General features: G+C 38.4%; 4 protein-coding genes across 6 annotated transcripts in view; 2 read left to right on the top strand and 2 right to left on the bottom strand.

The window, feature by feature from the left end:
* LOC117386461 (acidic leucine-rich nuclear phosphoprotein 32 family member D-like) overlaps window positions 1-27,808 on the top strand; it is a 146,332-nt gene that overhangs the window by 83,827 nt on the left and 34,697 nt on the right. The gene's annotated exons all lie outside the window — the stretch shown is intronic.
* LOC129457068 (uncharacterized) lies at window positions 531-7,186 on the top strand. 2 transcript variants are annotated; one of them, XM_055228857.1, is made up of 7 exons: window positions 531-634; window positions 1,732-2,034; window positions 2,703-2,960; window positions 4,323-4,430; window positions 4,530-4,585; window positions 4,854-4,922; window positions 5,001-7,186. In XM_055228857.1, the coding sequence occupies exons 1-7, from the start codon at window positions 556-558 to the stop codon at window positions 5,040-5,042; spliced, it is 915 nt and encodes a 304-aa protein (XP_055084832.1). In that variant the 5' UTR covers window positions 531-555; the 3' UTR covers window positions 5,043-7,186. The 2 variants fall into 2 exon arrangements, with proteins under 2 accessions (XP_055084832.1, XP_055084833.1); XM_055228858.1 differs by lacking the exon at window positions 4,323-4,430.
* Window positions 7,464-20,763, bottom strand: LOC117386707 (uncharacterized). Its single transcript, XM_055229203.1, has 9 exons — window positions 20,729-20,763; window positions 18,530-19,546; window positions 16,668-16,856; window positions 15,290-15,456; window positions 12,930-14,750; window positions 11,445-11,678; window positions 11,066-11,290; window positions 10,922-10,967; window positions 7,464-9,355 (listed from the first exon to the last, which is right to left on the bottom strand). The coding sequence occupies exons 1-9, from the start codon at window positions 20,733-20,735 to the stop codon at window positions 8,295-8,297; spliced, it is 4,767 nt and encodes a 1,588-aa protein (XP_055085178.1). The 5' UTR covers window positions 20,736-20,763; the 3' UTR covers window positions 7,464-8,294.
* On the bottom strand, window positions 21,566-27,349 carry LOC117386706 (uncharacterized). The gene is made up of 5 exons (XM_055229202.1): window positions 27,274-27,349; window positions 25,418-26,411; window positions 25,215-25,225; window positions 23,805-23,879; window positions 21,566-22,644 (listed from the first exon to the last, which is right to left on the bottom strand). The coding sequence occupies exons 1-5, from the start codon at window positions 27,278-27,280 to the stop codon at window positions 21,566-21,568; spliced, it is 2,166 nt and encodes a 721-aa protein (XP_055085177.1). The 5' UTR covers window positions 27,281-27,349.

The following is a 27,808-nucleotide window of genomic DNA, read 5'->3' as shown; positions in this document are numbered from 1 at the left end:
CTGTTCTATCTCTGTGAGGTTTTTGCAGAGGCAAGATAAGTTTATATTTATAGTGTAATTAGAACACAAAGTCATTCAAAGTGCTTTACAGAATAAGACATTAAAATCAAAATACAAACAAAACAAAACATAAATAATCATAAAATGAACATTTAAATAGAAGAGTGCAGACTAAAAACCTTTCAGTCATTTCCACAGGTAAACAGAACTGTTTGTCTAGCGTTACTTTAAATCTGGTTTAGGTCCTAATTGGAGATTTATGAATTTTATTTTCTAGTTTCAGTGTAGACTCTGCACACCTGACTGAGCGACAGGTGCGTAGGAGGAGAAGCACTTGGTCTAAAAGTTTAAGGAAACTCTTGCACATTGTCTCACTCTTGACTCAGTTTTATTCTTAGAATTAAACTGAACTAAGACAATTCAGGAAGCCTAATATCATCTCTACACGCAATGTGCTATCCTGAGGTAGCAGGCGGTTTTGACACCTCCCCCACTAATTCAGTTGACTTGCTGAAGTTTTTTTCACACAGAAGAGGAAACGGTACAGATGCAGACATGCTCGGAGCTGGGCCTGGAGGTTTCATTGTTTTCTTCACCTACAAAGCTCTATTTCTACTTGTAACCTGCACTCATGGTAAGTGCACTTTTTAAGCTAATGAATATATAAATGTAATATAAAATGTGTGACAAATTATACAGTTGTATTTTTCTTTGCACCACAACAATAAATGCAACTGTTGGTCTGAACTGGTTAACATGCAATTTACAGATCAGATTATTTTTAAAAGTTATACAAAAGTTGCACTGTATAATATAGTCTATTGCACTTACTTATTTATCATCAAAAAAGTGTCTTCACAGTTTGCTCTCGTTTGCAGTTTTGGACTTCCTCTTTTGTTTAATGCTGCACTGTGTAACTTTTCTTTTGGAGGATCAGACATCTTTTCACCTCATAAAAATGTTCTTGCACAGTGTAGTTCAAACACATCCATGCTTCATTCATTCATCTACTGTTGTTTTTACTGCTAAAAATATGTGGAGTTTTTCACCATTTTGGGGGAAAATTCCAAGTAAAACACCTAAAAAATTACATAATTCAGCTTTAAATTGTGTGTAACTCTACTGTCTGACGAAGTTTTCTTTTTTACATTAACATTAAATCCTCCTATTTAAAAAAAAAAACATACATGTACTGCGCTGTTATTTTGCTTGTAAGTTTTATGATAAAGTCAAAGTGAAGAGCCAAAGATAAAAAAGTCATTTTAATTACACATTACTCATATATTTGTGTATTTTTATTTACTTTCATCGTTAGTCACTCAGTAAACGTGCCAATGTTTCATCAACACTGAACTATAGCTGCATTCTACATAAAGCTGCACTTTGTAGCATTTCTGTTCAAAAGTCCACCATCTGCTTGTCTCCGGCACGGATGTTACTGCTTTGCTTAAAATGTTCCACAGTGGCATTAAACTTGCCTGTCTCCAATGGACACAAACAGGCAGTGCCACCATGCCAAGTTACAGGTCAGATCTGTGGAGAAGCAGTGAGAATCCATGTGTGTCGATGCATCTTTGAACAATAATGACACTGGCAGTGGTGACAAATGGAACATATGCACGTTTAATGCCACACTGCGGAATAGTTTTAGCAAAGAAACAGTATCTCGATGGAGACCCTTCACCTTTATCCAAGCAAATATCAGTTTTTGTAATGTTTTATTTATTTCAGATCTTGATGCTGTTTGTCAGTCACTGCAGTTTGGAAGAGAGGGAGGAAACACTGTGCTGTCTCCAGGATCAGTCACCGAAAACCTCACTTCAGCGGAGTGGAGATATAATATAGATGTAAAAATTGCAGATAAACGTTTTGATGTTCCTGGACATCAGTTTTCTGGCAGAGTGACACTGAACAAAACAAATTACAATTTAGAAGTGAAGGAGCTGAAGACCACGGACTCTGGGAATTTTGTTTTTGTGTCAGCGACAAATACAGGACAAAGACCCACAGAGTGCATCAGACTAGTGGTACAAGGTGAGACTACAGCTTTTTCTCTACTTTAAAAGAATCCTATAAAATATAACACAAATGTTCTATCTCTATGAGGTTTTGGCAGAGGCAAGACAAGTTTATATTTATAGCGTAATTAGAACACAAAGTAATTCAAAGTGCTTTACAGAATAAGACATTAAAATCACAATACAAACAAAACAAAACATAAATGATCATTATAAAATTAAAATTTAAACAGATGAGTAGAGTAAAAACCTTTCAGTCATATGCACAGAACTGTTTTGAGCCTGGATTTAAACATGGTCTAAGTAGAAGCCTGTCTCACTTTTTCAGGAAAACTGTTCTAGGTTTTAGCTGCAGATAACTGAAACACTGATTCTCCATGTTTAGTCCTGACTCTGGGACCAGCAAGAGGCTGGTCCCTGAAGTCCTCAGAGTGTGAGATTGTTCATGTGGCTCTAACATGTCAGATATGTTCTTTGGTGCTGGGCCATGTAGAGACTTGTTCACAAAACTGAATTCCAATCCCAAGACAATTTGTTATTATTAGCCTATTATTAAGTATTGTTTTATTTATCTGTAAATTGTGTACTGCACCTTGGTTGACTGTTATTTTTAACATAACCAAACCATGCTTTTGAAAAAGGTCACAACACTCAACAGTCTATTTTTACTTTGTGTCTCTGCAGAAGTTTTGACACAACATCCCACTGTGACTGTGAATAACATCACCATGAACTCAAACGGCTCCTGTGTGGTTCAGATGGAGTGCAGCTCAAAGTTTGACAAAGACGTGATGTACAGGTGGAAAGTGAACAACGTGGAGTACAATGGGCCCCTGCTGCAGTACCCGCTCACACAAGAAGGACTCATTACTTTTACATGTATTGTTTTCAATATGATCAGTGAAGTATCAGAGAACAGGACAATCAACTGTCAATCCTCTGGTACGTAGATTAAAGCTAAAATTATATTAACTTAGATGTACAAGTAATATCCACAATGACTAACACTTTGTCAAAGCTCAGTCTCATCTGATCTCAGAAGCTAAGCAGGGCTGAGCCTTTTAGTATTTAGATGCAAACAGTTTTTGTGTCCTTAGGCAAGACACTTTGCCAAGTATGAATCTGATGTGTGGATAAGTGTTGATGTTGGCTGGAGGGGCTGATGGAGCAGACTGGCAGCCTTGCTTCTATCAGGGCAGCTGTGGCTACAGTAGTAATTTACTATGTCAGTCTATTTCAGAGCAGATGTGGGTACATTAGTACATTATCACTACTGAGTACTGAGAGTGGAGTGAATGAATAATGCAAAGTAAAATGTTTTGGGTGTCTTGAAAGGCAATATATAAACCCGATACATTATAAAGTTTGTGCTAAAATGTGCAGACACTATCCCAGACTAACTCTAAAAGTCAATTGGAATGCATCGTATTTGCAGGCTCACTGACATGGAAAAAGGCAAGTTTATTTGTATAGTACAACTCATACAAAGTAATTCAAAGTACTTTATAGAATAAGAAAACATTAATATCACAATACAACAAACAACATAAATAATCACAAGTAATCATCATAAAATGAACATTAAAACAGAAGAGTGCAGAATAAAAACCTTTCAGTCATATGCACAGATAAACAGAATCTGAGCCTGGATTTAAACATTGTCTAAGTAGAGGCCTGTCTCACATCTTCAGGAAGATTGTTCCAGGTTTTAGCTGCAAAAAACTGAAACACTGATTCTCCATGTTTAGTCCTGATTCTGGCACCGGCAGGAGGCCGGTCCATGAAGTCCTCAGAGTGTGAGATGGTTCATGTGGCTCTAACATGTGGGAGATGTTCTTAGGTGCTGGTCCATGGAGAGACTTGTTCACACAGAGCTGCTTTAAAGTCTATTCTCTGAGCCATAGGAGCCAGAGACCTGAGCCACAGGACACATGTGTGAAGTACTTCCTGGTTCTAGGCAGGACCTGAGCAGCAGTGTTCTAGATGTACTGTTCTGTGTTAAGGCTCGTTTGGAGAGGCCAGTGAGCAGGACGTTTAATCTACTGGAGACAAATACATGGATAAGTCTCTCCAAGTCTGGTTTAGGCAGTATACCTTTGATTTTTGCAATGTTTTTTAGACAAAAGGCTGCCCCCACAAATATAGCGATTTTGACTAATTACATTGCTCTGTTCCAAAACGAGTACTACTAACTTGACAATCCAACAGGTTAATCATTTCTGCAGATGACGAGAATTTAATCTGTTATTTAAATCTACCATGATGTCTGCAATGCCTTTTAAATACTGAGTTCCTCTGTTCTAGGTCTAAAGTCAGTGGTGCTCCTGGTCACAGTAGGATGCATTGGCTGTATTATAATTGTCACCATCATTGGTTTAGTGGTATACTGTCGACACAGAAAAACAAAAACTAGTAAGAAACAACAGATCTGCACATTTCCTTTTTCATGTTGTGTCATAAGTCTCTGTTCTTAAAATGGCTTCTTCTGCAATTTATCTCAATGTTTTTCAGAATTGAACAATGAACTCTCAGTGTACGCAGAGATCGATGATGTTTCAAGTGGTAAAGTGAGTGCTCTTATTAAATACTTTCCTCTGTAGTCGTCCAGGTCCTGCCCAGTTTAACAGCTCTAGTTCAAATGTGGTTGTGGGCGGAGTTTAGGTGTTTAGTCCAACTTTGAAGAGCCAATATTACACTGTTTTCTGATTAATGCTATACTATTGTTTCCTCATCAAAAACATACCTGGAGTCAACAGTCAATTTTGTTTTAACTATGTGTGTGTGTGTGTGTGTGTGTGTGTATATATATATATATATTTGTTTATCCCTGCTCAGATTATAAAGCCCAAGACCTGTTCACCTTCTGACTCTTTGTACGGAAAACTCAACACTGAACAATGTGAAGTAAGATCACTAAAAGTAAACCGTATCATATGCAACATTTAGTCACATTTAAAATTTTTCTTTTATTTTTCACTTCAGGCGGTGTACGACCAGATTCAGTTACATCAAACACAGCAGTGAACCTTGGATCAAGACGATTATAATAGAGCTGTTAAGTGATGATGTCACTTCCGAGTCCAGAAGCTTCACAGCTGATTTCTATCTTTGTTTATGTTCCTCTTTTATCAAACAAGAGAAAAAGTGTATCTTTAACTCCTCACAGTATCAAATTTGTAAATAATGTAGTAATAATCTATCATGACATGGGATTACCAGTTTGCATATCTCACTGCCAGTCACCACTAACGCTAGCTTAGCCTAGCCTAGCTTCTTACCTCAACCTCATTCACTTTCGGTCACAGTAATAACCATAGATCCATGCTGATAACCTTTTAACCTCTTTTTAACGTGAGACGTATAAATTATAAGGAAGGCCATGGGAGTAGAAGAAATTTCAAATGAAGTGTTAAAGTACCCACATCTTTTGAATGTTCTTTTCTGTTTATTTAAGCTTTGTTTTGAATATGGTACTGTCCCCTCAACATGGCACAAATCTATAATCATACCCTTTCCTAAGTTGGCAAAAGATGACCCCAGAGCGCCTCTTAATTATAGGGGAATCAGCCTTTTACAAAATGGATTTAGGAAACACAGAGCTTGTATTGATCATATTTACAGGCTGGGGTTGATGGTACATTTTATCGAGCATTAAAGTCCCTGTGTGCAGACTGTATTGGATGTGTTCAAGTGAATGATCTACAGACTGAGTGGTTCCCCATACCCACTGGTGTAAAACAATTGGAAGTTTTATCCCCAAGCCTGTTCTCACTTTTTATAAATGACTTGGCTCTTGAAATCAAACAGTTGGACATTGGCGTACACATGGACAGTGTTGTTGTGGGCATTTTGCTCTATGCTGATGATGTTGCACTCCTCGCTGAAACAGAAGAGGACCTACAGTCGATGTTAAACATATTACAACAGTGGTGCTGTAAGTGGAGACTTGTCATAAATCAAGCCAAAACCCAAATAATGCACTTCAGAAAAAAGGCAGCTCCACAAAGTAAAAAGGTCTCTACATTTGGAAATGTAAATCTTGAATATGTCCCTCAGTACAAAATCTGGGGTTCACATTTGATGAATTAATGAGTTTTGACAGCGGGGTAAAAATCCATGCTGCTTCAGCCGGCCGAGCTCTGGGTTCTGTGATTAACAAAGTGAAAATGTGTAAAGATTTCAGTTATGAAACATTTTCAAAGCTGTATGAGGCCTGTGTATCTCCTGTTCTAAACTCTGCTGCTGGTGTGTGGGGGGCTAGACAAAGTTCAACCTTGGATTCTGTGAAAAACAGAACCATCCGCTGTTTCCTGGGAGTGCACAAGTTTGTCCCAGTTTTGGCGGCTCAGGGTGATATGGGCTGGGCTGGGCCTCTGGTTTAATTCAAAGAAAGTGTGATATGGTCAGATTGTGGAATTGAATTATTAATCAGCCTGATGATAGAGTTTGTAAAAAGGTCTTTGAGTGGAGTAAGCCTAAGTCACCCTGGGCGGCAGAGCAACGGGCTGTTTTTGCTGAAGCACAACTTCAGTATGTACAGTATTTCATAATAATTTGCCATGCAGCGTTAACAGAATAAGAGCAAAACCGGTGTCCAATTATGAAGAGCAGTGGCTGAATGGGATCTTGACTAAACCCAAGTTGCGAACATATATTCAATTAAAAGATACGTTTAAGACTGAATTTAATGTCAGAGTAAATTTGAGTAGCAATCAAAGATCATTGATGGCACAGCTGTGACAGGGATCCTTCCCCTGGCTTTAGAAACTGGGAGGTTTTCTTAAACCCCTGAAGAAGAAAGACTTTGTGGTTTATGTGAGTTGGGAGAAGTGGAAAGTGAAGCTCATTTTTTGTTGTATTGTCCATTTTATGACAAATTTATAAATACTTTATTTGATGAAATGTTCGCTCAATGCCCTGGTATGTTCTGGTGTAATGACGACAGCAAAATGAAATGGTTGTTTAATTCTAATGTTTATAAGTTGGCATCATTTCTCTGTAAAGCCTGGAAGAAGCAGCAGAGGAGTTTGTTTAAATGAGTCTATTGTTTTTTGTTTTTTTTTCTAACACATGTCTGGACTGTTGTATTTTGTTAATGTTGTCTTATAAGCCTATTAAAGAGCTCAGCATTCTTTGTATGCAAGACACAGTAATAAAATAAATGAATCAAATATACTTTTTTATTGACCCATATAACCATTAAAGAAAATAAACCTTATTTCTATATCTCAACAAAACCTCCCACATGTATAAGAAAGAAGGCAAATGAAGGTACATAATAAATTTCAATCGTATACTCTTAAATAGTTATAAAAGTGACATTAAACAGTGCAGTAGGAACATTAAAAACAAAACATCCTGCTCCTTTCATCCAATGCTAAGAATTTCAAAATAAACAAAAAAATACATCCATCAACCACGAGACCTATTGTGCAAAATAAAAATTAAAAAGAAAATTATAGAAGGGGTTTCCGATGCATAGAAAAAATCATCTGAAATTTGTTTTTGATGAGCAATTAACAAAGTTTAAAGGTGTGCTGTGTAACTTTTCTGGTGGTGGGTTCACGCCACCTGCACAGAGATGTAATGGATTTGTAATACCGCATCCAACATGTACTTAATTATAGGCATTTCGGACAAAAAAACATGCCTTCTTAATGAGAGCAGGCTTGCATCACCACAGATCTGACCTGTAACTTTGCCTGGTGGCGTCATCTGCTGGTATTCATAGATAGAAAAGTTTAACGCCATGAGAAACATTTGAACCCTTGAGTCCCTGAACCTGAACGGATCTCATTTTGGTCTTTTTCTTTCTGATTTTTATTCTGATTAAGGCTGAACCAACACATGAATCAGAACAGAAGCAGAACAAGTGAGAGATTTGTGCACAAAAAACATTATTTGGCATCAAAATAACAGTTTTTAAATGATTATTATTATTGTAGTGCAACATTTTGTATAGATTATGCATTATTTAAAAGGATAGACACACTCCCACTGTCAGCATTATCCATTTTAAACAGATCTGAATCTTAGGCACTTCTATGGATACAGGTTTCCTTTATGTAAAAATAACAATAACCCAGTTCATAAAATCGATTAACAACATTGTGTGCAGATGTGTGCAGCCTGAGTGATTGTATATTGTCCAGTTCTTTCAGTCTTTTGTCATGTATGTAAATGCTACTGAATCCTGCACCGAGCCAAATTTCTCCATGGGGAAAGGACAATAAATGAAAAATGAAACCGGAACCAATAAAAAAGCTGACAGTTTTATCACAAGTAATACCTCTCCCTTGTGCTCATTACTGCGTTCACAGCCCTCTCATAAGCCTCTTCCACTGAATTGGCTTCGTCTGCTGCTCTGCCTCCAATCACGCCTCCATAAATACCCCCAGCCGCCGCCCCCGCTGCTCCTACCGCTCCTGCCGCCACTATATCACTTGTTGCTATGGATAACCCTGCCATCGATGCTAGCTTCTGCGCAGGTTTCAACAACACTGCCTTTTCAACTGCAGTGATGATCAGTCTAACAAATGCTTCAACTCCAAAAAAAGCTCCAAGTAACGCTCCTGTGCCGATACCTGTAAGACTGATCAACCACCTATTAGAAACGCGCTGCTTGGCTTCTTTTCTGATAACTTCTGGTGGGACAAATGTGTTCGATTCTTTGCTAACTTCTTCCATCTCCTTCTCAATGTCTTTCTCGAACGTTTTGAATGCCTTATTAGTATAATATCCCCAGTTGTTTGATTTTACCATTTCCTCAATAGTTTCGAGCAACTCCTCAACTTGATATTGGTTACTTCTGTACTGGTCTGACTGGTGATCGTTCCAGTATGAATTGTCAACAACATGGCAACGATTACCGCATTTTTGGACTAGCTCGCTCAGTCCTTTGTTTTGTTTGATAAATGTTTCAATATTCATGCCCGAAGGAAGTTGGTCGCCATGGGTGAAGACAACAGTAGCGTATTGTAAGGCTTCTTTGGAAAAGTATTGGCAAATTTTCGTGATGATGGCTTGCTCTTGCGTGGTGAATTTTTCGACTTTTAGCAGGATTATGAATGCGTGCGGGCCCGGAGTGCTTTCGGTAAAACAGCTTAGAATTTCTGGCATAAGCTCCTCCTCTGGACGTGCCGAATCAAATAAACCAGGCGTGTCAATAAGGGTGATGTTTTTCCCGTTGACTGATTTGGTTTTGGATTGGCATTGCTTCGTCCCGGAGTTGGGAGTGTCGTCAGTTTTGAAAAAGTCCTCTCCCAGAATTGTGTTCCCCAAGCTGCTCTTCCCTGATCCAGTTTTTCCCAAAAGGATAATCCGCATTGACTCCAAGTCTGAAAGATAAACATAAAAGCTGTCACAATAATTTCAAACTTGATTTCGACTAAAGAATAGACTCGACACTCAATACTGATTCCGATACCACGATGATAATAAACACTTTTACTTCAGACAATAAAATGTGATTTTCAACATTAAATGGTAGTACAGTGGTCCCTCGTTTATCGTGGGGGTTACGTTCTAAAAATAGGCGAAAGCAATAGGCGAAATCCGCAAAGTAGTCAGCTTTATTTTTACATTATTATATATGTTTTAAGGCTGTAAAACCCCTCACCACACACTTTATACACTTTTCTCAGACAGGCATTAATATTTTTTCACATTTCGCTCTTGTTTAAACACTCTCAGAGTTTAAACCTTTGTATATTATATCTCCCTTCCTTTAAATTTGTTGTTCTCGTGCCTTTGCTCCAGCGATATCCACAGAGGCACCTTTCCTTGCAAGAAACACTTTTCCAAGTCCAAAGCGTTTCTGAAATTTGTTTCATCAACATTTTGGGTTTTGTCGAGGAGAAAACTTGCAAACATACAGCACTTCAGAGTCACACTGTGATCCAACATTTATGTAAATCTGTCTGAACACATTCTGTACTGTACAGGAGACACGGCACGGAGGAGACTGATGGACAATGGTCTACACTCCCTTAGCCAATCAGGACGCAGAACACAATGCACATTCATACGATGTAAAAAAAAAAAGCATGCGAAATTCCACTTTTAAAAAAATCCACGAAACCACTGTACTTTCTTTTATTTTACCATGTGGCCTTATACCTGTGTAATCCCTCGATACTGATTTTAGTGTCGTTTAGTGTCTGATTTTTTTATACTTTTGACAACCCTACTCAATAACAAATCTCTAAATAATTAAGATACAATATGTAACTTTTCAGGTGTAGGTTCTGTCCACCACACGCTTGTCTCCATGGAGATCTTATTATTTTGCCTGGAATGCCCCGCAGCATGGCATTCAACTTATCTGCCAAGTCAGAGACAAGCACGTGATCCACAAGGCAATGTTACAGGTTATATCTGTGGAAAGGCAACCCCATACTATGAAAACTTCCCAGCAAAGCAATGGCTTCTACACAAGCAAGGGGAAGACCCTACACCAAAAAGTTACACAATGCACCTTTAATTCTTCAACAACTACAACTCAAACTGCATTGTATTATAAAAAAGATGTTTCTAAATTGTTTTCTAATTTATGCCAACATACAGAAATGCAGTTAAAGGTCCTATATTATGCAAAATTGACTCTTCTGAGCTTTAAGTCATGTCATAATGTTGTTACCTCCTCAAAAATATACTTGGAGTTGTGTTTTGGTTCATTCACACATGTTTGAGTAACCCTTTATTATTACGCTGTCTACATTTCCAAAGCTCAAAATGCTCTGTTCCACCATACAATGTCATGAAGCGGTAATTTCAATACCTCATCCCATCAATCATACTGTTGTAGTGCACTTGAGCAAGACACTTCACCAACCTCGTGACTGGATACAGTTATGGTTTAAATAGTAGCTTATGACCGTAAATGAAAGAAGATATTTACTAACCTTGGGGAACAGGATGCTCCAAAGTTTCCTGGATGTTGTTGAAAGTCTAGACAGAAGAAAACAACATTTAAAATTTAAATTTGGTTTATATCTATTTTATTTTTTTGTCAATGTAATACGTCTCTATCTACTTATTAATTCTACCTTTTCTAGCTCTTGGTTACTTGGAGGGCAGACAATGTTGATCGTGAATGGAGTTTTGCTGGTTCGTTGTTGGATAAAACTGTGGATTTCTTCCAGTAGGACTTGCGCCGCAACGTTCTCTGGAAAACGAAGGATCATCCCGGCTCCGAGAGCTGGGAAAGCCACTGAGGTAAAGCCCTGATTCTCACACGAGGTTAGCACATTACCGATTGCCAGCCTCATCACCTGAAGGAAAAGATGTATGAGTGAAATAAAATGTACTCTATACTAGGGTTGTCAAAAATATCAATTAATATCTGATTTTCCATACTTTTGACAACCATAAGTGTTTATAACCCCCTTTTCAACAAAATAAATACCCCACTAATCTATAATTTACCTGCACTGCGGTTCCATCAAGGTCATTGTCCCATTGAAGGAGATGCACAAAAAACACAGCGTTAAACATGGCTTCCTTCAGCCCCTCCACCAGCACAGTGTCCCCTGGTGTCTCTCCACCGTCTTGTTTGGAATAACTGTCTCTGAGCTGCGATCCAACGGCTTCATATAAACAGTTCCCAACTCGAGTGGAGAGTAGATCACCACCATGCATCGGAGAAACCACTGCATCCACCTAAGACAAGAGTAGGTAGTAGGGTTAAGAAAAGTATAGAAAATCAGATACTTATCGATACTAAAACCAGTATTGAAACTAGATATTTAAGCAGGTATTGATAATAAAAAATCACATTCACAGGACAAAAATTAACCTTTTCTGAATAGCTTTAGAATGATCTTGAGCTGTATAAGACCACATAGACTAGTATACGCCTCATGGACCACTATGGAACCTACGTGAACGACTGAGGGATTACACAGATATGGACACATGGGAATATAAAATCAAGTACTATTATTTAATGTTGAAAATCACCGTCTATTGTCTAAAGAAAGAACATGTTAATATCCAGAAGCGGGTAGTACTCAGTAAAAATTATACTTCTTGAAGTAGTTTTTGAACTACATACTTTTACTCCTACGTTGAGTAATACACTGCCTGGCCAAAAAAAAAGTTTCTTGGACTGCCTTGGACCGCCTTTAGCTTTGATTATGTAACACATTTGCTGTGGCATAGTTTCGAAAAACTTCTGCAATGTCACAAGATTTATTTCCATCCAGTGTTGCATTAATTTTTCACCAAGATGTTGCATTGATGATAGAGTCTGACCACTGCACAAAGCTTCTCCAGCACATCCCAAAGATTCTCAATGGGGTTAAGGTCTGGACTCTGTGGTGGCCATCAAGAAAATGATGTTTCATGCTCCCTGAACCACTCTTTCACAATTTGAGCCCAATGAATCCTGGCATTGTCATCTTGGAATATGCCCGTGCCATCAGGGAAGAAAAAAATCCATTGATGGAATAACCTGGTCATTCAGTACATTCAGATGTCAGCTGACCTCATTCTTTGAGCACAGACTGTAATTGACAATGTAGCTATTTGCTTAGTTAAATCCAGGTGGCAACTTTTTTTTTGGCCAAGTAGTGTATACTTATAGTGTAACTTGAGTAAAAGTTTTAGTTCCTCTTCCCACTGTCAGCAAGTCTACAAGTGACAAAACTTTTATGTTGCACAGCTCCTTCAGATATGATTTTGTTTTTATTTTTGGTCTATCCTTTGAAAATACTAGATTACCTAATACTATTTTCAATGTTTCCAATTTTGGTAGTTTTCCTAAATACTTTGTACTCTTATTCTTTTACTCAAAATTTTAGGACCACTACTTTGTACTTTTACTTGAGCGATATAATTTTGAAGTAAAATTACTCTTACTTGAGTAAACGTTTTTGGCTACTCTACCCACCTCTGTTGTTAATACCTCACCTGTTGCGTCTCAATGGTGCCTTGGATGAAGTCAACTCTCACATTCCCCCTAGAGTGGGGACTCACTGCTGCTTCTGTGACTGGACTGTCTCCCCCTGGTGGCATGTCCTGGAGCAGCCTGCTGCACGCCTCCTTCAGTGACTGCACCACTTTCTTCCTATTGTCTATGAGGATGATCGTCTTCAAACTTCGCCCCTCCACTGCACCAAACGTCCTGACTGCACTCACTATAGCTTCAGTGCACAATTCCACTGGCACTCCACACGTACCTGAACTTATACAGGGCAACACTATTGAACTGAACTCCATTATTTCACATAGACCCAAAGCTGAGGTGATAGCTTTCTGTATCAAAACCTTCTCACTTCCATCTCCTTTGCCACTCATAGGTCCAACCGCATGTATCAACTTCTTGCATTTTAACTTGCCTCCACTTGTCACAACGGCTTCTCCTGTCCTGATTTTTCCATAACTTTCAACCAAAGCACTGCTCTCGATCTGTACTTCGGGACCACCGGCATTACTCAGAGCCAAAGCCACGCCCCCGCTGTGTTTTAAATCCTCATTAGCCGCATTTACCAAGGCATCAGCTTCCTGTTTGGTGATGTCACCCAGACAAACTATAACCTCCAGTTCTTCGTTCAGAAAATATCTAGCCATAACTTTTGCTTCTCTACCTAAACGTAAATTTGACATTCGTTCATTGACTTGCGCAGAATCAATCTCTTGTACTGGTGGAGAAATTGCATTCAAGTCAGTACAATGTGACAACCTTGCAGACTTGCCTGCTGATTCTTGTGGTTCATTTTGTTCCTGTAAGCTGTCTGTCATTTGAGTAATATACTCATGTAACTCTTTAACCTCTTTGGTGTGACCCACTAGGTAAATAACATTATCAGATGAAGCCAGCACATCAACTCTGAATGCGTCACGGTTCATTCTTCTGAAGACTGGTCTAATTTCCTCTCTTAATGTATACACTGACATGTTTGCAACAGAAATTTCTTCCATCTTAAATTGTGTTTGTAAAACCCGTTCCATTTCATCCAAACTTCTTGAGCAGAAAGACAAAAGTCGCAGATCTGCTTCTCTGATTTCAATTTCAACTTCAACACCCAATCCTACGGAATCATAAAGCGTTCCTGGTTTTCCAAATGCTTTCTTCCAAAAGACCAGAAAACATGGATTGAAATTAGATAGCGTCCTCTCTATCACCTTATGGTTAAGACCTGTAATAACCTCATCCACTTGGAAAAGCTCTGTTGCATTGCCTTTAAGAACCAACTTCCCTCCCTCTTCCTGAGACACTTCTATATTTGGGAATTCTTTTTCCAAACTCTTTTCAATTTGGTTCCACAAAAGCCGTAATTTTGCCTCACCAAGTGGCCAAATGATCTCTTCTTGTAGTGATTTCAGTAAAGTGTCAACCTGAGAAACTTCCCCAACTACAACAACTAAGCCAAACTCACTATAAACTTTGACGTCATCTGCAGTTTGAGAGCTGCTTGAGTCAAGCAAATATTGTACTTTATCAGGATCTGTTTCATAGTAACAAGTGTAATGATTTTTTACTCTCTCAAAAAGTGCAGAAATGTCAGTTTTCCAGTTATCATCGCTAGTACTACCACTAGTACTACCACACCTCTTTACCACCACTCTCTCATCTTCTGGGTACAAGTCAGCAGTGCAGGACAAAAGTTCTAATTGTTCACGGAGCAATTTCTCAACTTTTGGGCAGTCCTTTAGGTAATGAAGGAGGAAACGATCCACTTGTAGTTCATAATTTTCACCACTGGGAGGAAGACTTGAGCCAGTATAGGCCTGTGTCAAAAAGAGTATGCATTAAAATGGATACTAATTAGCCCTATCACAATAATTACTATATCGACTTATCGTTCAATATAAGAAAGTGGGGAGAGTTAGGGTATTTTTGTTAAATGATAAGATTTGAGGGGTTGAAAAAGTACCTGCAATCTGCTATTAATTTGTTGCAGCTCATGCCACTTAATGCCTATTACCCAAATGTATTGAATCTTTAAAAATGTAAATGGTAAAAGGTCTGTGATTATGGCAGCCCTATGAAGTGAAATCTACAAATACAGGATCCAGTGGCCTCTGCAGAAAAGTACATTTATTTTCTGCACCGAGTTCTGTAGCTCAAAAATGCTTACAGTTTATAAACCTTTACAGACAGGTCATTGGTGATAGTTATAAACCAACATTAATCTATATTATCTATACTGGAATAATTCTCCTAAACATGAATCTTCACTAAAATACACCAAATAAATATAACGTCTCATCGCGATTATTTAAACTCATTAAAATCATAACACACTGTGGCCTAAACTCATTTATACCTTTGTGGTAGTCGCACAGTCTGATCTGTCGTCTTGGGGTGGTTCCTGGTTGGCGCTGGTTTGGGGGGTGGAGGAGGAGGACACTGGGGCTTCTCTGACAGAAAACTCGAGTGAACCATTTCCAATATGCACTGTGTGATTTTTCCTGCGGAGAACTTCATGTTGATCTGTAACAATGATACTACCATCAATATTACAATTTTACTCATAAACTGTATGAAAAAGTCAATAAACCTCCATTAGTGTTTAGAAACAACTTATTAAAGGAACTCTCAATCAGTATTAGAATTGTTATCAGTAAAACCTATATTTGATTTGAACATGTTTACATCATATCTGCGGACACAGCCTCATGAACTTTATTAAAGTTGTTTATTTAAAACCAAAATCTTGCATATGGTTCCTTTAAATTATAGGGTGACATCTAATATTATAAGTCCTCAATGCATATTTAATAAACTGGTAGTATTTGTATTACCTCAAACAGTCAAATACTGTATTGGAATTTCCCTGTTTATGCCTTTTTGTTCTTTTATAATGGTCATGATCATACAGGTGTGGCATTCAAATGTTCACCATTCAAATGTCATGTAAAATGAGGATCACCTGATTTAAAATTGTATCAAAACATTACATTTATTACTCATGAAGAAATGCTCAACTTAATTACTATACTAAATGTAAGTAGATTATCGAGTGCAAAACTGTAGTAATGACTATGACATTGTATTGATACCTGCTATGACTGCTGATATTAGGCCTACTTTGTATATCCATTATTTTCTATTACCTTATAATCCGAGGACCCAAAGCAAACAAAAAGAAACAAAAGAGAACAATAGGAGGGTCATTAAAGGTTGATTAGGGTCATTAAAGCTGAAACTGGAGACAATAGCTCAGATAGATATAAGGCATCTACCAGCAATTTGACCAGAACTGAAGAAGTGGCTTGAATGAGCAGCGAAACATCTTCACTGCTATTTTTACAGTGCATTTTGATACTGGGGTCGAAAATCACTCCTTGACCCAGATCTACCTTTAGACTGTAAACAAGACAGTCCCATGAGGTTCATCAGGTATCATGTATACATAACTGAGATATTATTAAGCTGGTTGCATAACAAATTATTAATATACTCAATGTAATAAAAAACATAGCTGTGCCTTGATTTCAGATGGCGTTTGTTATAAGTCAAGTTATGAAAATAGGCGTAGTTCCTTTTGAGTTTCTACCTCGAAAAACGAAAGTGAAACTTTTCCTGTTGAAAAATAGCCCGCTGATTTGTGTTTCTCGTTTCATAATGTACTTCTTGCAAGGGATTTTTCATACTTAATCACTTTATTGGCACTAAAAAAGATATACATGTAAAAATCGAACCTTTTTGATGCTTGAACCAAATACTGTAGACCCCCTTGTGGTCTTTGCGCAGCGGACCACCATCGCCTCCACCGGATTTACGTCTGTTCCGGAAATACCTCTCCACCGTCTTCTCGTGGGATGGGAGCAGGTCCGCACACTCGAAATACACCGGGTACAAGAAGCCCTCATCCATAGCGAGTGTGCGTTAAAGCGCCTCTGCTGCTGCTTCCATGCGTGCGTCCGTGCGTAATGAGTTTGTGATGAGCGTCTTCTGCGTCAGGAGGAGGAGAAGTGGGTTTGGTCAAGTCAGTGTCAAATTCACAGGTTCAGACATGCCATAATACTCACAGTTACACAGCCTAACCACGACCAAACTGCAAAGTGTGCAGCAATTTGCTCCGTTTAAGAATTAGAATTATTCGAGTAGGATTAAAAGTATACTGCTAGAAAAGTACTTTGAAAATTACAATTTCTTTTAAAAGTTCATCAAGTAAATGCAGGCTGACTGAGTACTATCCACCTCTTATAATATGTGGATAAAATGGATCTGCTGAGGTGCTGGGTCTGTTTTAAAGCTGTGTTTCTAGGCAAGACACTTAATCCACACTGTCTGTAGATGTGGTGAGTCAGTGATTTGTGATATTGGAGACCTCACTGGCACAGATTGGCCTCCACATTTTGTTAGATAGCCCCAGGGCAGCTGTGACCAATGACTGGAGAAAAAAATATCATACCGCATCACTTTGAGCTCCCCATGTTTCTTAGCTTTAGATTAGTTACTAATATTAATAAAACATATTGATGGAATTGATTCTACTAAAACTAAAACATTTGTTTCTTGCCTCAGTCCTTTAGATATGATGTAGTTTGTCTCATTTTGTGCATTATTTAATGTTTTGTCCTTCAAATTAACATTATTGTGTTATGTTCATACACAAAAAAAATGCTCTTCCTTGAGTAAAACTTTTGGCAGAAGATAGAAGGTATCAACTGAAACTAAAACAAAATTAATGATTACAAAAGCACTAAGAGACGCCCAGCATTGAATAACATCAAAGACAATAGAAAGTAAATGTGAAAGTAAAAATGGGAGACTCCTATAAAGCATCTAGGGCAGGAGTGGGCAAACTTTCTGACTATATATATATATATATATATATATATATATATATATATATATATATATATATATATATATATATATATATATATATATATATATATATATATATATATATATATATAATACATACATACATACATACATACATACATACATATATACATATATATAAAACATTAGAGATTTGGCCTGAAACATGTAACAAAGCATGAATGTGCAGTGCTCATTGTGCAAATTGTTTTCCGAATGTATTAATTAAATTGAATTTCAGTTAAATAAACACAGTAGAACAACTTTGAACAAGGTTTACCCTTACCTATTTTAAATATAATTTGGTCATGTTCGGTCGTGTTCACGTGGCGCATTTGTGGCCCCCGGGCCGTAGTTTGCCCATGTTTGATCTAGAGCCAATGTGATCAAACCAGTTTTTATCACTTCACATAGGTTATGCTTACAGCACATGACTTTTGACCAAGACTTTATCAAACGTTTAATAACAACATGAGTCATTTTTACCACACTCATTCACGAACACTATTTCTCGAAGGGCAGCACTTGAAGATAGTTACATTGTGTTTATTAATATATTTGATATACATATATAAATCAGCATCTGAACATTTTTCTTATATGTACACCAAATAAAAAGACACTTTTATTTTCTTCATTGTTTCATGCTATTTGATAACCCTGTTTGAAGTGAAACTAAACATAAGTGGAACTTATGGACTGTCTGCACTGCCTCCAGTGACTGTACGGACTAAGGCACGTCCAGCAATGGCAGTGTTGTTGGCCTCTGCCATAAGTGTCTCCACTTCTCTGATGAACACCACACCGTCTTGCACCATCTCTGTGGGCGAGCTCCACCTATCAGACACCCAGGCCCCCACCAGCCCCCCTATGACCCCTCCCACCCCTGCTCCTGTCACCGCCGCAGCCACACACTGCAGCAGGCCTGGAGAGCGCATCATTACAAGAGTCACCATCACTGTCACTCCCAGAAGAGCCCCCAGAACGACCCCAGTCAAAGCACCCTCCATATTTCTCATGAGTTTGTTGTACACCACCTCTTTGGCCCTTTGCCAAATGTCTGCCAGGGCTAAGTTGCTTGAAGCAGAGTTATTTCTCACCTCTTCTTGTATATCCTCATTAATCATTGTTAACATCTCATTGGTGTAGCATGTCCCTCCGTTCTTCTGCACAGTTTGGTCGATGGTTTTGAGCAGCTCTCTGATCTGGTGCTGGTTGTTCCTGTATGGATCCTGACTGTTGTTCCAGTGTTTATTGTCAAACACATGACAGCGACCTCCACATTTCTGAATCAGGGTGCTTAGGGCTTCATTATCTATGGCCCATTCCTTTATGGTAACCCCCTTCTTTAGCTGGTCACCGTGAGTGAAGACCAGTGTGGTGTATTTCAGAGCCTCCTCAGAGAAGTACTTGAGTATCACATCCACCACGGCCTGCTCCTGTTTGGTGAACCTCTCCACTTTAAGCACCAGTAGAAAGGCATGAGGTCCAGGGGCACATTCTAATAGACACCTCAGCAGCTCTGGGCTCAGATCGTTGCTTCTTGGGTTGGTGTCAAAGACTCCAGGGGTGTCCACCAGTTTGATAGTTTTGTTGTAGATGTTTCCAGTTTCTGATTGACAAGTCGACGTCTCAGACACTGATTTATCTGAAACTGTGAACAAGTCTTCAACCCCAAGAATTGTGTTGGCCAGGCTGCTTTTTCCTGATCCTGTTTTGCCCAGAAGGACAATCCTGCACTCACCTACAAAAAGAAAGAGAGAGTGCAAGTCCAAGTTAGACATTTGAAAAATTGATCAAGTGGACAAATGTAAAAACATGGTGAAAGAACCTATATTACACAAACTTGACTTGTGAGGTTTTAGTCATGTTATAACGCTAAAACATACCTGGTGTTGTGTTTAGCTTCATCCACGCATGAGTGTGAGTAATGCTATTGTTTGTTTTTTTCTTTTAATATTGCTATTTCCAGTGCTGTAATTATCCAGATGATTCTAGTGAAGGTGTATAGAGTTTAAAAATACAGTCACACACTTTATGTATTACCACATGACATCACAAGATGGAGCAGTGTTTTCTATTTGAGAAAAGAACTGAGCCTAAATATCCAGGTTTGTGTTAAACGTGTGAATGAAACAAAACAAAACTGCAGTTACGTTTTTAATAAGGAAGCAACTTTATAACATAGATTCAAAAACTGTGTAATATGAGCCCTTTAATTATGCTGATAAAGTTTGAAAAGAATTAGTGATTCTTTTATTGAACCAAGTAACATTAATCATGTTGTCAAAATTAAACACACAAAAAGTGCCCAATGCTGCAGAAAGTTTAAACATTCTTAACTCCTTACATAAAGGGTGTGGGTTAATAAAATAAGGAAACATCTGTGTAGGGCCTGGTGCACGCTGCCCTCAGACCTGGGCGTCATAAACGTGTTGGACTTGGTGTGGTCTGCAAGTGTCTTTGGATGTTTTGTTTTCCCTGTGTCTTTGTAAACGCAGTAGACCAGGTTGAGAGAGAGCCTCGAGTGTATTTATTACATAAAACTCATCAACGGAGGCGATCAGCCCTGCGGTGTGTCTGGGTCCAGTGCTAGGCCGGTGCGCACAGCAGACTTAAGTTACCGCGAGTTTGTAGGTGACGTCTTTCTACTTGTGACGTCGCAACGTCTCTGGAGCGTAGTGGACGCGTGTCTCGGCCGCGCTGCGTTTCTGCGGAGCGTTTTCAAGCTTAGGGGCGGCGCGAGTCTGGTGTGGACGCGGCGCGTCGCCAGAGTTCAAAAACCTTAACTTCTAGCGTTTGACGCACAGCATCAACTAATCAGGCTCTGCGCGTAATCTCGACGCCCCTGACACTTTTCTGTGAACGCACCACGTATCTGTGTGTGCTGAAAAAGAACGGCAAGACTGAACGAGCTGGAGCTTACCTTCCATCGTGCTCTGCTGTTGTGTCAAACTTTTACTGTGAGGATAAACTGCGTCATAAGTCAAGTTTAGTTTCACTTTTGAAGTTTGAACAACACCCAGGAGGAGGGTCGGGGCAGGCACCTCCTTTTTTGGTCAATATATAGTTATTGAGCATATTTCAATATTTTATACAGTCATCACAAAAAGATTAGATGAACAATGGTAATACAGGAAGTGCTCCACTTTGTTTTTTAAAAAGAAAAGTTTAATTACACAATAAATGCAACATTATGGACACTACAAACACGACTCTCCTAATTTTCATTATAACGAAGTATATGATGAAAATACATCTACTGACAAGACGATTGTTTTTCTGCGCAAAAATCATTCAGATTGCAGTGCTATTTAACATCACTAATTCATTTTAATTTCAGTAGAGCATTAGCTTCAACACACCAGTACCTACTTTTCTAAACACAGCAGCTTACTCCAGTGAAGTATTTACATTGTAGTGAAGGTCTTGACAAACTATTATCTGTAACTTGCTGCCTGATATTTAAATATTGATTTATTTTAGCACAACTCTGCTAATTTTCAATACACAATGAATGGAGCAGAAAGTGCAACTCTGTAGTTTTTGAGAGAACCAGAAATAGCCAGACATCTCTGTGAAAAGTCTATTGAAAATGAATATCCGTAATTCACCATATTTGATAATAAAAAGGCAATAATGCTTCAAATAGTAAAAATAAAGTTTGATGGATCATGTCATTATTGATAAGTGCTGTGGATAAAACCTGTTGAATATTGATTTTGATAACTCTGTTTGAAGTGAAACTAAACAAAAGTGGAACTTATGGACTGGCTGTACTGACTTCAGTCACTGCACTGGCTGCACTGCCTCCAGTGACTGTATGGACTAAGGCACGTCCGGCAATGGCAGTGCTGTTGGCCTGTGTCATCAGTGTCTCCACTTCTCTGATGAACACCACACTGTCTTGCACCATCTCTGTGGGCGAGCTCCACCTATCGGACACCCAGGCCCCCACCTGTCCCCCTGTAAACCCCCCCACCCCTGCTCCTGTCACAGCCGCAGCCACACACTGCAGCAGGCCTGGAGAGCGCATCATTACAAGAGTCACCATCACTGTCACTCCCAGAAGAGCCCCCAGAACGACCCCAGTCAAAGCACCCTCCATATTTCTCATGAGTTTGTTGTACACCACCTCTTTGGCCCTTTGCCAAATGTCTGCCAGGGCTAAGTTGCTTGAAGCAGAGTTATTTCTCACCTCTTCTTGTATATCCTCATTAATCATTGTTAACATCTCATTGGTGTAGCATGTCCCTCCGTTCTTCTGCACAGTTTGGTCGATGGTTTTGAGCAGCTCTCTGATCTGGTGCTGGTTGTTCCTGTATGGATCCTGGCTGTTGTTCCACTGTTTATTGTCAAACACATGACAGCGACCTCCACATTTCTGAATCAGGGTGCTTAGGGCTTCATTATCTATGGCCCATTCCTTTATGGTAGCCCCCTTCTTTAGCTGGTCACCGTTAGTGAAGACCAGTGTGGTGTATTTCAGAGCCTCCTCAGAGAAGTACTTGAGTATCAGATCCACCACAGCCTGCTCCTGTTTGGTGAACCTCTCCACTTTAAGCACCAGTAGAAAGGCATGAGGTCCAGGGGCACATTCTAATAGACACCTCAGCAGCTCTGGGCTCAGATCGTTGCTTCTTGGGTTGGTGTCAAAGACTCCAGGGGTGTCCACCAGTTTGATGGTTTTGTTGTAGATGTTTCCAGTTTCTGATTGACAAGTCGACGTCTCAGAGACTGATTTATCTGAAACTGTGAACAAGTCTTCAACCCCAAGAATTGTGTTGGCCAGGCTGCTTTTTCCTGATCCTGTTTTGCCCAGAAGGACAATCCTGCACTCACCTACAAGAAGAAAGAGAGAGTGCAAGTCCAAGTTAGACATTTGAATATTATTCACCTCAACTGAATATGTCTTGGGTACACCGGTGCAGTGTGTTGTTGCCCCATCAACATGTATAACTTTGTTATTTAGTATAAAAAATTGACCAAGTGGACAAATGTAAAAACATGGTGCACCTCTAAAGATCTTATATTACACAAACTTGACTCTTGTGAGCTTTTAGCCATGTTATAATGCTGTTACCTCCTCAAAAACATACCTGGAGATTTGTTTAGTTTTATCCACACATTTGAGTAACCCTTTTTGTCTGTCTGTATCTCCAAAGCTCAAAATGCTCTGTTGCACCTTATGATGTCATGAAGCAGTAGTTTGTCAAGTTAACAGCTCCTTTTAGCTTTTCTTCATTAGAGATGGACAATTCCAGGGCTGAAATTATCCAAATTATTCTCGCGAAGGTGCATTGAGTTGAAAAACAGTATTACCACATGACATCACAAGGTGGAGCAGTGTTTTCTGTCTGAGAGAAGAGCTCAGTCTAAATATGCAGGGTATTTTCTGAACTGTTGTTGTTTCCTCATCAAAAATATAGTTAGAGTTAGCTGTTAAAATGCAAACTACCACTACATAACATGACAAAGGCTCTGAAGAAGCAGCTTGGATGAGCTGCAAAACGTCAGTCTGAAAACATTTTGTCCAATTGACAGAATTGAAATTTTCTTTTGCTAAAGAAATATGTTGTTTTGATTTTTTATTTTATTTTATTTTTTTTTTTTTTTGGTAAAAAGACAAAGAAGATCCATGCCTAACGGAAGAGGTGAGGCTGGACTTGAAAGAGAATTTGAATTGATACAGTGATGAATTTTTAAGTATCTAAGTAGATTTAAGGCCTGAAAATTAAATATAGAAAGTAGATCTTGAAAACAGGAATAACACCATGTGCAAACAAATCCCCAATTGTTCTCAAGCTTTGCCTGTCCCTGACAACAAAATGATTATCAAACTCTGCAGGTTTAAATGACATGTTGTTAAGAGAAAGCATTTCCCAGCAGGGGTGTTAATCAAGTAAATATAACTACTTGGTACTACCCACCTGTGCACATGACTAATAATGTTGGACACTACATAGACAGTTATGGAATTATTTTTTTGGTTTTCAACTTACCATCCATATTGAAATTCACTTCCTCAACTGTCCCACAAAGTCTGTTTTCTCTTTGACGTTTAACTGAAACACATTCTTTTTAACTACTCTGACACAGGACAAGGAGGAGGTATTCTCAATAGTCTTTGCATAACACTAGACTATTCATTGTTTGTACATTGTCTGCACAGTGGTTGAGGTTTAAACCCACATATAGAACAGCTCAAGTGTCACCAAACCGGTTCTACTGCAGGGGGAACTTTGCATGTGACTTACAGGAATATGTTGATTCTGTGGGAAAGAGTTTTGTCGACATAAACTCATAGCATTATTGCAAAACCAACATTAAAAAAAAACAAAAAAAACACGTTAACTGTTGCAAACCACACATTGGATCAGCCTAGACATTCATTTATGCTGTCATCAGAAAGTCATGTGGCTAAATTATTCTTATTGTGCATTTAAGATAAGATGAAACTTCAAAGGTCAGTGGTGGATGAATTACTCAGTTTTGTTACATAAGTAAAAGTAGATACAGAGATAAAAATTACTCAAGAGAAAGTAAAACATCAAAAAACTGACTTAGGTAAAATTATTTAAGTACCCATGTAAAAATGTACTTTAAACTGATAAAACAAATTATACATATTTTGGTCAACAGTCACAAGACAAATCTGTTTCTGAATTGTCTTTATGCATTTTGTGTTTTATTTTTGTTTGTTTAATGCCAAAGCTTGAACTCGAAAACTTAATCAAAAAAATTCTACTTAAGTACAGTACTTTACTTTTACTTTGTTACATTCCACCACTGATTAAGGCATACTGCGTTGAGGGGGAAATTTATTCTCGCTGCATTTGACCCACTCTGCAAAAAGTAAAATGTGCTAAAATTACCTAAATAAAGTGTTATCTTTATTTGAGTAAATTTCACATGACAAGTAAAATTGTCTATCAATAGAATACGCCTTTTTGCTCTAAAAATAGTAAAAAAAACAAAAAAAACAAACACACATCTACTTACACTAATAAGAAAAAAAACATACCTCTTTTCACTTAAAATGAGACGTTAATCAATCAACTTCATTTTATTTGTCTCTGAAGGGCAATTTAAGCACATTAAGCAGTAAAATACTACAATAATAGAATAATAATAACCCTCAGGACAAAAGTGTCACTCATCTGTGTCCTGTACCCCAGGCAAACAAACAAATCACATCAAGAAAAAAAAATCCATTGAAAGAATAGTTTTCCTGTCAAGTCAAATCTACTCAAATTTAAATGTTCTTAATTTGAGTACTTTGAACTTGTCTGGGTGGGTTAAGTGTCTTGCCCAAGGATGCAATACCAGCAGTCATCTGTGGCAGCTGGAGTTGCACCACTAACTTGTGGGTCAGTGAATCTCAACCTTCGGATCAGTGGACTTGACACTACCAACTGAGCTTCTGTTGCAGAGATTGAGACAGTAGCAACAGAAGACGAAATATTTCTAGGTTTTACAATACACCCATTGAAAGATAAACAGTACATATTATTATAATTCAATAAAAATCAATCTAGAAAATAATCCCTGACTTGTCAACCACTAAAATAATTGTTCATTGCAGCCCTAATGCGAGACAACTCTCTATTATCACTGCCTCCTATTTCTAGTGAGATTTTCAAAAGTCCTCTCCACTGCTTCGTTCACGCTGGTTGCCTCAAGGGCCGCCTGGTAGCCCGCTATGCCCCCTTGTACTGCCCCTCTCTGGGCTGCAGACACCGCTATCATTCCTGAAAATCCAGACGAACCATCACCATCATTCCAGTTCTCTATAGTGGCCCTCACCATATCCACTATCCCCAGGAAGGCCCCTATTAGCGCCCCTGTCGCTACCCCTGCAAACTTGATCAAAAGCAATTTGTAAATGCTATTTCTGGCTTGTGATCTGATTTCAGTTTGGGACATTTCGGTCGTCGCAGTTTGCCTGATTCTTTCCTCCTCTCTCTCCAACTCCTGCATGACTTTTTGGAATATATCATTTGTGTAGTAGCCATTGTTATTCGCCTTAACGATGCTATCAACTGTACCGAGTATTTTTGCAACCTGAAAGTCGTTACTTCTCATCTTATCCTCACTAGGTTTGTTCCAGTGTTTATTATCAACAACATGGCATCTACCTCCACATTTCTGGACCAAATTTCTAAGCGCCTGATTCGGTTGAACAAAATCTTCAATGGTCTGGTTCGGCTCCAGCTGATCACCGTGCGTGAATACAACTATGGCGAATTTAAATGCTTCCTCTGAAAAATATTGGCTAATTTTCTTGAGCAGGTCTTGCTCCTGGGCGGTGTACCTCTCTACTTTGAGCACAATTAGAATAGCATGGGGCCCTGGTGCAGTTTGTGTGAAGCATTGAGCTAATTGCATTTTAAATAATTCTTCAGAAGCACAGGTGTCAAAAAAGCCCGGCGTGTCTATTAAAGTCACTGGTTTTCCTTGAATAATCCTGGATTCTGCACGACAAAAGTTCTGGTCTGAAACTGCGGCGTGGCTGATGTGGAAAGCGTCCTCTCCGAGAATGGTGTTAGCCAGGCTACTCTTCCCATTGCCGGTTTTCCCAAGAACCACGATCCGGGTGGAATTTTGCACTAGAATAAAAGAAAAATGAAATCAATGTTTCGCAGTTTGCATCCAAGCTTTTCTCATTAAAGGCCACATATAAAAACACAAATGAAGCTAAGGGCCGACTGAGGGTCATAGACTGGTTGCAAATACAGTGAATACTTCAAATCTGTGTTATTATTACAAGTTAGACCTTTATTCATGCTTACATCCTCAATGGGACACATTAAATATTTGATATGAGCTTGTTAAAGTAGATTTTCAGAAATGTGCAGTAAACTTTTAAAGTAAAAACCTGTAAGCTTGAGGGCCAAGAAAAATTGGTCTGAGGTCCGCATTTGGACCCCGGGCCACAGTTTGGGCGTGCCTGTTGTATGGAGTCTAAACTGAAAAAGAACATACATACATACATACATACATACATACTATCTAGGCGTCTTGTCTCCTTCAGATATGATTTTGTTTGTTTATTTTTGTGTCTATCCTTTAAAAATACCAGATTTGGTACATTATTTACTCTTTTATTCTTCCAGTTACATTAACTTCAAATTATAAAGTTAAATTACATGGGTAGTACTTTTCCCAAACACTTTTTATTCTTACTTGACTAAATTCTTGGACCACTACTTGAGTAATATTATTTTCTCTTACAGTTTTTGGTTACTCAACAGATCCAATAAGTTAATGGATTTTGTTTGTCGCAGTGTAAAAACTTGAAAGTGAAAGCAACAAAAACAAGCAAGATCTGCAAATACTTCAACATGTTGTTTAAGCTATGTTAAAATGTTAGGCCGTAGTTTAATTAATATACTTTTGTCAACCTTTTAAAACAAATGCAACAGTAAAAACTAAAATCTTACAGGCAGAGAGTGGAAAAACGTATCTTACCGTCCATGACTCCTCCGGCTCTCACGCACAGCTCTCAGGATCAAACTCCTCCTCTTCACTTCCTCTTTTACACGGCAGCTCACGGTGGCTAAAAGAAACAAGTTTGTTGACTCAAGTTTTTATTTCAATAAGTAATGGGACTTTCGGCTCTTTTCATGGGATCCGAATCTTTTGGACTCGTTCCTTTCAAAGAGCCGTTCAAAAGACTTTCTTTCTTTCTTTCTTCTTTATTTATTTATTTATTTATTTATTTATATGCCGAATTCATTTCATCTACAAACTAATCCCTCTGAAATTATGCATTATCTAAATAAAACGTTGCAAAATAATAATAATAATAATAATAATAATAATAATAATAATAATAATAATAATAATAATTAAAAAACTGCTAATACGATTTTTTTGGTGCACAAAGCTCTCCCTTGTGTTGCTTGCTCTGCTTCTGTACCATAATGTATAAAGTCTATATATGTCCTGTACTAATTATTGTGTTCAGTGTTAATCTGTCTAAAAATGTATAAAATTGACTTCT

Source organism: Periophthalmus magnuspinnatus, chromosome 18 (assembly GCF_009829125.3).
Source record: "Periophthalmus magnuspinnatus isolate fPerMag1 chromosome 18, fPerMag1.2.pri, whole genome shotgun sequence".
Lineage (NCBI taxonomy): Eukaryota > Metazoa > Chordata > Actinopteri > Gobiiformes > Gobiidae > Periophthalmus > Periophthalmus magnuspinnatus.
The sequence above is the reverse complement of the archived record's forward strand: the minus strand, read 5'-3'. Positions and strand labels throughout refer to the sequence as shown.